This window comes from Capricornis sumatraensis, chromosome 3, assembly GCF_032405125.1.
Source record: "Capricornis sumatraensis isolate serow.1 chromosome 3, serow.2, whole genome shotgun sequence".
NCBI lineage: Eukaryota > Metazoa > Chordata > Mammalia > Artiodactyla > Bovidae > Capricornis > Capricornis sumatraensis.
Window position 1 is genome coordinate 159,623,045 of NC_091071.1, and position 11,615 is coordinate 159,634,659.

At 53.1% G+C, this 11,615-nt stretch overlaps 1 protein-coding gene across 1 annotated transcript in view; it reads right to left on the bottom strand.

Moving 5' to 3' along the window:
• The window catches only part of IRS1 (insulin receptor substrate 1), a 61,163-nt gene extending 56,546 nt beyond the window's left edge, over positions 1-4,617 (bottom strand). The window contains exon 1 of the mRNA XM_068968104.1: positions 889-4,617. Within this exon, the coding sequence (XP_068824205.1) occupies positions 910-4,617 (3,708 nt within the window). The 3' untranslated portion in view covers positions 889-909. The remainder of the gene's footprint in view (positions 1-888) is intronic.
• Positions 4,618-11,615: the final 6,998 nt, after the last annotated feature.

An 11,615-nucleotide genomic window follows, 5' to 3' on the forward strand; every position in this document is an offset into this window, starting at 1 on the left:
CTCTTTTCAAAGTAAAAATGTTAAGTAATTTTACAGAAGATGTACAGTAGCCCCCATATGATCTATGTGGGGGTCTCTGTACAGGCCTTTGCAAGAACAGACAACTGTAAGGCTGACATGGTGGGATGAATTTTCATAACTCTTAACTCAATAATGGGTCCCAGATGCATGCAGACTTCACTGTGTAAAAGCAGCCATGCCTGTGAGGTGATGGGTCCATGTGTGGGTAACATTTCATAAATCTTCATTCAGAAACAAAATGTCACCAATAATTACTTTTTAAAGAGAGCCATAGACAGACAGCTATTTCTCTAAATCTGTAAGCCTAAAGCAAGCTCTTACTTCTGAATCTTTTTTGGGCAACAGGAATAAAAATTGATGTTTCCCACTACTACTTATGTTGCCTTGGTATTGTGAAATCACAGAACTAAAGTACACAGGGCAACTTGATAAGATCACCCTTAAGAGCTCTGAGAAATTACCTTTAAATGAAGGGCTTAGCCCCTAGATTAACAAATGTTTTTTGTAGAACTGTCCCTTCTAGAGACTGACCTCAGTATATAGTCAAAAGAAAACTTCCATAAGGAGATCAAGGTTCTTATAAACGAACTTCACAAACCTCAGAACTGGCATTAACAGGATATATGTCTTGGAAATACTAAAGTACTTCACTTGGGAATCTCAAGGGGAAAAGCCCTCTGGAGTGGCTGCTCCTATAGATTTATCTAACCATCAGGCACATGTTCCCTCCTGTGCCCAGACCTCTCCCTCCCAGGAGTGCACTCCCTACAGAAGCAGAGGGAGGAGAGGGAAGGGCCCTGGGGCACAGAATTCGAGCACCAGGTTAAAAGTAGTTGTGTCTTCTGACTTTGTCACCATGAAACGCACCTGCTGTGATGTCCAGTTGAGCTACTGGAGGTCCTCTGGCTGCTTCTGGAAAGTGATGCTGGCATAGGCGCTTAGATCCTCGCTGGAGCGGCTGGTGGGGCCGCTCTGACTACTGCCCAGAGGCTGATGAGGGGCCGGGAGTGGAGGAGGCTGCGGTTGAGGTGGGCGCTCTTGAGGGCGCTGTTTGAAGTCCTTGACCAAATCCAAGTCTATGTAGTTAAGACCATTCTCCAAACCCCCAGCGGCCCCGCACAGTTGGGCCAGCTCCTTGGGGGCTCCCCCAAGCTCCCCAGGCCTCAGCCACACGTTCTCGAAGGAAGCAGAGCTGTGGCGTTTGACATCCTCGGCGCTGCTGCTGCTGCCGCCACCGCTGCCCGCGACGGCAGCCCCGGCTCCGAAGGGTACCGTGTTGCCCACCCGTGTGGCACTGGGCGTAGAGGAGAAGGTCTCAGAGCTGTGCCGCCTCCTGCACCCTTGCGGGTCGGCACGGATCACTTTGGCACTCTGGTTGCGGTTGGGACTGAGGTTCACCCGCGTGAAGGCGCTCGGGCCCCCCAGGAGGGCCGAGCGGGCCGCCAGCTCCCCTGTTCCCGGAGGTGCAGTGGAGGAAACAGAAGCCGTCGAGGATGAGGAGGGAGCGTCCGCGGTGGCCCCGGGCAGGCTGGCATCCTCCACGACACCCGTCCGCATGTCGGCGTAGCTGATGGGCGCGACAGGTGAGGTGTCCACGTAGCTCTGCCGGGGACCGCCCATCTGCATGGTCATATAGTCGCCGCGGCTGCTGGGCACTGCCCTAGTCGGCCTGCACACGCTAGCAGCTCCAGGGGGCGCCGGGCCCACCCTGCCCGGCTGGACCCCCACGCTCTCCTGCCAGGTGGCCCTCCGGCCCGGCCCCAGGTCCATGTTCATATACTCTTCTGCGCCCGTCTCCTCCTCTCTGGGAGCTGGCTGGAGCTGGGACGGACACCTGATGGAAGGCGAGCTGTGGGACGCCACCGGGCCTGATAAGTAGCCTGGCTGATCGCTCCCAAATTCAATATTCACATACTCCCCTGGGCTCTTAGGCTCCGGAGGGAGCAGCAACGGGGGCGGCGGCGGCTGCTCTCGGGCCCGAGGTAAAGTGCTGGCCTTGGGATCCCCCAGAGACAGCCTCGTGGGCCGAGCCAGGCGGTTGTTGGTCTGGGCAGCTGTGTCCACCTTTCGAGGCAGATGGGCCTGAAGGACCTGATGATGGAGATGTGGGAGGCCAGGCTCTGGCCGAGCCCCACAGTATCCCCCGCCCAGGCTGTCGCTGCTGGTGGACGAAGAGGAATCTTCTGCGGCCGCAGCGTAGAGGAGTCGACCGGAACTTGAGGAAAGGCGGAGGTGCTGGTGGTGCCGGGGCTCCTCCAGCTCCCCAGGGCGCTGGGTATGCTTGAAGGACCTTGGCAATGAGTAGTAGGAGAGGACGGGCTTGTGCTGGGGGTCCTCGGGGCCATAATAGCAGTCGGAGGGGCTGCTGGTGTTGGAGTCCCCAACGGGCGACATGTTCATGTAGTCACCTGTACAAGACAGGAGTTTGCCACTACCGCTCTCCACCGGAAGTTTGGGATGTGGCAGGGCGTGAGAGTGGTGGCCCCCTACCCCGTTTGTCCAGAGCTTGCCATAGCTGCTCCCAGAAGGGGCGGCGCCGCTGCTGCTGCCGCCGCTGCTGGGCCCACCTCCAATGTCAGGAGAGCAGCTGCCGCTTGGGGACATCATCATGTAGCCGTTGGGGTCCACTCTCTGGGGATGACGTCTAATGGGGTTGATGATCTGCTGCGGGGCAGACACGCTCTTAGGGCTCATGGGCATGTAGTCCCCACTGCCTTTCCGGCTGCCGGGCACTGGGGCCACCCCTGGGGACATGGGCATGTAGCCATCATCGGTGTGAAGGCTGGAGGTGTCTGGGCGGTGGTGGCCCACACGCCGCTCCAAGGGGTGCATTTCCAGACCCTCCTCTGGGTAGGAGTGGGTGGGCACGAAGGCAGAGTGCCGGTAGCTGGGTACTCGGCCTCCACTGCCACCTCCTGGTGGGTAGGCGGGCATCATTTCAGTATATTCCTCAATGGAAGCCACAGAGGACTGAGACGGGGTTTTCTGGTGGGAAATGGTAGGCGAGGTGCCCGCAGAATGAGTCCGCTTTCGGAACCGATTATCCAGATCTGCCGCACCGGCTGCTTCTTCTCCTGGCAGGGCTGGGCTCGTGCCCAAGCCTGCGGCTGGCATGTAGCGGTGACCATTGCCACCCCGGGGCAAAATGTAGTGACCATTGGGGGCAGTGAGGGTGGAGGCCCCCTTGCCTCCCATGCAGATGTAGTTGCTCAGCTCTTCCTCACCCCGGGCGGGCGGGGTGTGGCCCAGGGAATCTGGGGTGACGCTGCGGAAGGAGCTTCGGAAATCGCAGGGACTGGAGCCATACTCATCGGAGGAGATGAAGCCGCCATCACTGGGGGAACCAGACACAGAAGCACTAGACCGCCGCGGGAAAAGGCAGTCTGAGGTGGAGCCGTGACCACTCGTGCTGCTGGACGACAGACTGACGGGGCTGGTGGCGGAAGGCGAGCAGCGAGAAGAAGGCATGGGGATGGAGCGGCTGTGATTGAGAGGCGGGTGCAGCCGGGAGCTGCCTCGATGGCGGTGGGCGTGGGTCCTGTTGGTGCTAGGACTCACAGGACTGCCGTCCACTGAGGCAGGGCGAGACATGGTGCCTTCGCCATCACTGGAGGCACGCACGCGGAAGGAGCCCTGCTTCCCTCCCACCAAGCTGGCTGGGGAGGTGGCCGTGATGCTCTCGGTGCGCGAGCGGCGGGTCAGCCCCACCTGGCTGGGTGGAGGGTTGTTGAGGTGGTGCCTCCTCAGGGGCACACTAATGGGGTTGGAGCAGTTGGAGGAGGACTGGCTCTTGCTTCTAGGGCGGAACTCATCGCTCATGGCCCGCATGGCCTCCAGGATTGTCTCATGCATGTTCTGGGCCACCACGGAGTCGTCCACCTGCATCCAGAACTCCCCCGGGCCCGTCACTGCGGAACGGCCCACTTCGATGAAGAAGAAGTTCTCTGAGTGGCCACAGCGCCTGATGTTCATCAGCTGCAGCACCACGGCCGCCGCCTCCGAGTTCAGCTTCACGAAGCTGATGGTCTTGCTGGTCAGGCAGAGGCGGTAGATGCCAATCAGGTTCTTTGTCTGACCCAGGCCCTTGGGTTTCAGGATCACCTGCCAGACCTCCTTGAAGGCGGGTCCTGGGGGCACGTCCCCGTAGCTCAAGTCCTCCCCGGCCTCCCCGAGGCCGGAGCTGCCACTGCAGCTGCCCCCGCCGCCTCCCGCCCCAGGCGCCGCGGCCCCGTCGTGGTGGCCCTTGGCACGGTTGTGCAGCTGCAGGAGGGCCTGGTACCAGCTGTCCTGCTCGGCCTCGCTGTCTGCCGCGATGGCAAAGTGCTCGTCCCGGGTGTAGAGGGCCACCAGGTGCTTGTTCTTGGAGTCCGCCCGCTTGTTGATGTTGAAGCAGCTCTCCAGGGGGATCGAGCGTTTGGGGGCGCTCGACTTGTGCCGCCACTTCTTTTCGTTCTCGTAGTACTCGAGGCGCGCCGGACCCCCAGCCTCGCTGGCCGCCCGCAGCACGAAGAATCGCTTGTGCATGCTCTTGGGTTTGCGCAGGTAGCCCACCTTGCGCACGTCCGAGAAGCCGTCCGTCTCCGGAGGGCTCGCCATGCTGCCGCTGCCGCCGAGCAGAGGGAGGCGCTGAAAAACAACCGGGTGGGGGGCGGAGGCTCCTAGCCGCGGCCCCGCACATGCAAACAGGGCTAGAGGAGGCAGAAACCCCGACTCCGAAATCCACGCCGCCCTCTGCGCCGGGGAGGGGCGGTCGAGGGAGGACGCAGCAGCTGCGCCAAGGAGATAGCCCCGACCCGAGTTTACTGGCGTTTTATGCCCTGGGGGAGAGGCAACGCGTCCGGCGCGAGTGCAGCCCGGATCCCCCGAGAGCCAAGTCTCTTCTCAGCCGCCGCGGTCGGGAAGAAGCTAAGATGCATCTCTCGTCGCCGGGGCCAGAGTCCGGCGCTGGCAGGCGGCGGCCCGGGCGGGCGGGCGGGGTGTGTGTGTGTGGGGGGGGGTCCTCGCCTGGCCCCTCCAGGCGCGCGCGCGCGCCTTCCCTCCGGAGTTCCTCTCTGGAAGTAGCGATTCCCGAGGCAAATTAAATATCCTTGGGCAGGGGGAGGCGAGCTGCCAAGTCCCAACGTTGCACGGGGTTCTCCCTCCTCCTCCTCCTTCGCCTCTTCCTCCGCCTCCTCCCACCCCCCGACCGTCCCCGCCGCCACCAGCCGCCCAAATACCAGCTCAATCGCGGAGACCGCGGCGCTGCGGCTGTTGCTGTTGCTGCCGCAGCCCGCGGACGCGTCCTCTGCAGCCCCCGATCGGGCCCATGTCGGCGGGCGGAGAAAGTGGCTTTTCCACGCGAAACGCGACTAGGCAGCCTGGGGAGCTGGGGGCGCGCCGAAGGGACAGGCTCATCCCTGCCCCTCGCTCCAGTCGGCCGGGGAAGAGGGGAGGGGACGAGGGCGGGAGGCGAAGGCAGAGGGGGGAGGTCGGGGGTGCGAGGGGGAGGCTGGGGAAGGAGTCGGGGGAAGACGCCTCTTCCCCCGGAGGCGCTGCCGCTACTTATCCCCTCCTCCCTCCTCCTCCTCCTCCGAGAGTTGCCGAGAGCCCCAACCAAAACAAGCGGCGGCGTCTGGCTCTGCGCGCCGACCGCGCCGCCGTCTCACTCGGGAGGAGAAAAAAACACGTGACGGAGCCTCCGCGCTCCGCAGCCCGGCCGCCGCCGCCGCCGCCGGGAGGCTCCCGCCCGGGTCTCTACATTCCCGGCCGAGCCCGCCCCGCGCCCGCCCCTCTCCGCCCCCCGGCCGTGCCGCAGAGGCGCCCGCGCCCGGCCTCGGCACCGCGCTCGGGCAGCGCCCCTACGCGGCCGGCCGCCTGGGCTCAGAGCCGGCCTCTTCGCGCGCCACCCAGGGCGCCCCCCGGCCCGCAGGAATCCCCGCCGCGGGAGCGGGCGGGGGTGTTTGGGTGTCTCCCCGAAAGCACGAGGGGAGTCTGGGAAAACGGGGGAGGGGGGCGAACCCGGGAAGACGCAGGAGTGAGGGTGGGGGGCGACGGGGGGGCACTGCGGCTACTGGGCTCTGCGTGGGAGGGCCCGGGGAGGAGGGGACTCGAGAGCTGGGCTGGATCTTACCTAACAGGTAAGAGCAGCCCCTCAGGAGAGAGTGTTTCTAGTCAAGGCTTTTTTTTTTTTTTTCTTCCCTCCCTGGAAATCTAAAAGCTGGATTTCAGTTTCAGTGCGATAGGCCGTGGTGCTATCCGTATTTTCGTGAGGTTTTACTAAAGGACTTCCGGGCCAGCCTTTCACCTTGGAATCCCCGAATTTGCTGCAGTGAAGTACCACGAAAGAATAGAGGGACGCCCAAGGGCAGCGACTGGGGGAGGGAAGGAGGAGGTTATGGTCACTCCCAAACAAGAAGAGTTCGGGGGAAGTGTCGTGTGTCCGGAGTGGTGGGGTTAGCTGCTGATCTATTAGGGAGAGAATGTAAATATCACAGCTTCTCCCCACCCTATCCCACTCCCGCCTCATCGGGGAGTCACACCTTGGGGGTGAAGGCTTGGGGAGAAAATGAGACGCCCCTTATCACATTCCGAAACCTATTTGTGATTAAAAAAAAAAAAAATTTAGGGACCTACAGAGGGTTCGTAAGGCCAAAACCCTACTGGGTAAACATTGGCCGAAGTGTCTGTTTCACACACAGCTTCCACACCCATCGAACCACCCCATAAAATTTTTACCCTTGACTACAAGGATAATCGGGAGAAAACAAGGACGGTGCCAGCTGAGCTGTACAGGAAAATGGGTGTTTCGTGGGTAGCAGAGGTCAGCAGCTTGGGTCTACTTGCGGAGACACTTAGGCTGTTAGCTTGCGGTATCAATCACCACAAGCAAACGCTCCCCAAAGTTTTTTGTTTGTTAAGGTGATCTACAAATCATTAAGGACCCTTTAAAAAATGACTCATCTGTTTCACGTTATCTTATTTTACCACCCCAGTCCTGGCCCGTTTGGGGGTCTCCACCACCCCCACCGCGCAGGAGACCCTGCCTAGTCGCCAGCTCCGGAGCATTGCCCGATGCTCGCGGCAGTGAAGGCGCTGGGCATGCGCTGGGCAGGACCCGCTGGGCTGCGGAGAAGCCAGCCTGGGCCTAATACCGGGCTGAGGGGCGGGGAGCGTTTCTTAGGATAGTCTGCTGATTGGTGGGGCTGCCTGTCTTTCAAACCTTGCACTGCAGGAGGGGAGGTGGGGAGAGAGGGTGAGGGTACCAAGGTAGGTTGCAAAGCGTAGTAGAAAAAAAGAAAGAAAGAAAAAGAACCAAAGGCGCCATTCAGCAGCGTGTGATACGTGAACTGGGGTAGCCGGTAACTGTAGAGGAGCTACACCCCACCAAAGCCTGGGAGCTTTTCATTTCTTCCCTCACCTTCTTATTCCCTGCCATCATGCAGCCTCATCTGAGCCTTGTTCATCTGTAATTTGTGTACACGCTGTTGAATTGAAAGCCCACCCTTCTCTCCCTCTGACAGCCTGGTGATGTGGGCACACGTGCCCACAACAGCAAAGCTATAAATAGCAGATGTAATCCGGTAACTAGGCGGCAATGACAGTGACCGGGATTCTGAGGGAATAGCGTGTTTTATGGAGAGCAGAAGAGGGGAATGCGAACAGGGAAGTCTGAAGTTAGTAGTAAAGTAATTGTGGGGTTTTACCCTTGGAGAGAGAGGGGGGAAAAGGTTAAAGTGTTGTTTACTAGTAACAATGTAATCTAAGACCAAATGGCTTTTTACAGGTTTGATGTTTAGCGCAGGGTGGGGGTGGAGAATATTTCACATTTTGTAGGAAAAATAATCCAAACCCATTTACTTTAGAAATGATGCCGCCCTTCAAAAATAAAGGTAAATGAAGGTAGTATACCTCTATGGGAAACGAAATACTCTTTTCTAGGAGAAAGAGGGATCTGAAAGATCAACTTAATTTGCAAATATTTTAGAAAAATCTTCACAGGTTAGAATTTTGATCATATAAAAATGTTATTTTTTTAATTATAAAAGCTTTTTTTAAAAAAAACTCTGTGGGAAAGGATCTCTAAAAGCACAACTTCAGTGGCTAATATATTCATTAAAATCATGAAATAAGTCAGATTGTTGACTTTTTTTTTCCAAATCAATGGATTTCCCATCATAGATAATCACTGATGGTAAGATGTTCTTGTTCTTTCTTCCTACTTGCTGATGTTTTGCTACCAATGTTAAACGTGTTTAATAGTTAATTAAAATTATGCTATAGTAATTCATATTTCTTTTTTCTTTTATTAGTGGGTTGAGCTAACTCTGGAAATATATATATGAATTAGATACAAAATAGAAAGGATGCTTTTGTGGAAACTAACTGAAGTAATTTTGAGCAGGTATAAGTATTATCCTGCCAGCCTATGCTAAGTTAGTCTTTTGGTGTACTATATGAAATATACTGTATGAAAAATTGACTCCCAACTGAAAATTCTCAGAAACCAAAACAGCATCCTTATCAAATACTAATCTATTGCTCAATGCTGCCATCTATAGGACACTCAGAGATGACTTGCATAACAGGCTAAAGTGTGACAGTTATTAGTCTCTTAGTCATGTCTGAGACATGCGACCCCATGGACTCTAGCCCGCCAGGCTCCTCCATCTATGGAATTTCCCAAGCAAACATACTGGAGTGGGTTGCCACTTCCTCCCCTAGCGGATCTTCCTAACCCAGGGATCAAACCAAGTTCATACAGAAATATAAGTTACTGGCAAAAATAACCAAAATGAGAATTGAGTTGGCTGAAGGGTCAACTAACCATTTGAAAATTTAAAAGTATTTCTTATATCAAAGTGATGCTTTATTTCAGTGAAATAGATCGCAACTGGAGGAGCTGTTTCAATATTACCAACTCTAGAATTAGTTTGGACAATTTAAAATGATGCTTGGAGCAAAATAAAATTGTGTAGATTTTCTAACTTTAGTGGTTTTTTTTAAGATTGCTCTCAGTAGTAAGCAATATTTGAATGCCTACTCTGCAAGACAGTATGAAAAGTATAAAAAGAAGCAGCTTTTTACAGTTTTGGTGGGCTAATAAGAGATACAAAATAATTGATAACCAAAGTGTGTGTGTGTGTGTGTATGCACGTGCATGCACGTGCATGCTAAGTCATTTCAGTCTTGTCTGACTCTTTGGGACCTCTGGACTGTAACCCACCAAGGTCCTCTGTCCATGGGATTCTCCAGGCAAGAATACTTGAATGGGTTGCCATGTCATCCTTCAGGGGAACTTCCCAACCCAGGGACCAAACCGTCATCTCTTACATCACCTGCATTGGAAGGCGGGTTATTTACCACTAGCATTAAATGTCAAATAAGTGGTATTTACTTAGAGCAGGTGGAGATTATGCTAGGCAAAATAACAAAAGAAATATTTTGGAGGAAAGCTTGAACCTGAAGGGTGGATATAATTCATAAGTGATTGGCAATTTTTCCCCCCATTCAGGTATTTTGGAGCACTTCCTTGGGTTAGGCGTTAGGGCTGGCCACAGAAGATTTAAATACCCTAAAAGGATCCTGCCCACAAGAAGCTTACAGTGAAGAGATACAAATGAATACAGTTCAGGATACTGGGGTCTCAGGCCTCTGTGATCTACAGAGCACCATGATCTCAGGTGAGATTCCATAAAAACCAACTGCCTTCTGATTTTAAAAGTCATAAGTCACAGAGTCAACTTGGGGCCCTTCAGTTGTCTCTCTCCTTAATAACCTTATTTCCTCTCATAATTAAAATCTTTCATCCTTTTAGATTAAAAATGTGAAATAGTGAAATCAAAATAGTGAGCTGAAAAATCACATTTAGCTGGAAAATTAGCAAGATCAATGCATCTAAACCTGAGGATCTTGTTAAAATGCAGGTTCTGATTTAGAAGGTCTAGGGCAGGCTGAAGTCTGCATTTGTTACATACTTCCAGTGATGCTGATTCTGCCATGGGGTAGATGCGGGCAGTGCACTGTCAGTAGTGAAGTTCTAGGTGATTGATGGTTCATTTAAAGGCACAGTAATATGATGCTGTGAAAGTCAAGCAAGATACTTACATTTTAGGATTGTATGCATACCAAGAACAACAGCAATAAAAAAAATCTACTTAACTAGGACAATACAGCATAGAGGTTTCTCTTTTCAGTCTCAAGTATTAAATCTTTCTGACAAGTGTGAAGAGTTAATTCTCTCCCAAACATTTGTGTTAGTGTTTTCCAAAGTGTGATGATAAATGCACTGTGAGTGCTCAGTCGGGTCCCCAGCTCTTTGTGACGACTGGACTGTAGCCCACAGGCTTGTCTCTCCATGGGATTTTTCAGGCAAGAATACTGGAGTGGGTTGCCATTTCCTCTTCCAGGGGACCTTCCCCAGTCAGGGATCGAACCCTAGTCTCCTACACTGCAGACACATTCTTTACCCCTGAGCCATCAGGGAAGCCCCAGAGAATGTTACAGTAAAATCTGAGAATCACTGGTTTAGGCACACAGGAAGATTAATTAAATACTTTGGGAATAGGATTTCAGAAAGACACTAATACTTTCAGAAGATAATTTCAAGATGTTTTTTGGTTTTGATATAAATTAAGCCAGAGATAAGGGGCTTTGCTCAGTGGTAGAGAATTCGCCTGCCGACACAGGAGACAAGGGTTCAATCCCTGCATCAGGAAGCTCCCCTGGAGAAGGAAATGGTAACCCACTCCAGTATTCTTGCCTGAAAACTCCCATGAACGGAGAAGATTGGTGGGGTCACCAAGTCAGACACAACTGAGCACCCACGCATGCAAGCCAGAAATAAATAGATGGATGAGGCTGAAGGAAAGGGAGGAGGTGAAAACTTTATGCCGCTGTTTAATTTTTCCATTTCACAAATTTTACCAATTGGTGATTTTTTTAGGTTAGCCCTTAATAACTGACACTTATCTGAAAGACTTGCTTTTGCGTTTTAAAAATTGTCTTGATTGCTTTAATATGTTTTCATTTTCGTTTGCATTCTTTGGTGAGGACTGAGGTTTGGCAATTTGTCCTCTTAGATAATGCCATCAAATCTGTTGATAAGTTAGTTAATCTAAAGAAAGAATCCTCAGCTGTTTCTTGTATTTAAAGAGACATATGTTTTATGCAGAAAAGCACATGCCTAGAAGGGTTTGTAAATTTTATAACACTTCTTGTTGATTTTGCCTTATCTTTCGTCTTAAAGTTGTGATTCTTTTGTTTGGTTTTTGGTGCAATGCACTCAGTATAAAATGTGATAACTAAAAAATGTCTTCAAAATAATATTTGTTTCTTTACAGAAATTGAAGTAACTTTGAATTTTCAATGCCTCTGTTAGGTGGCTCGGGTAAAGAACCCACCTGCCAGTGCAGGAGACGTAAGAGACATGGGGTTTGATCCCTGGATCGGGAAGATCTCCTGGAGGACGGCTTGGCAACCCACTCCAGTATTCTTGCCTGGAGAACCCCATGAATAGAGGAGCCTGGTAGGCTACAGTTCACAAGGTCACAAAGAGTCAGACACGACTGAAGTGACTTAACATCCACGTACCCAGGGCTCTAGAGATAAAAACTAAT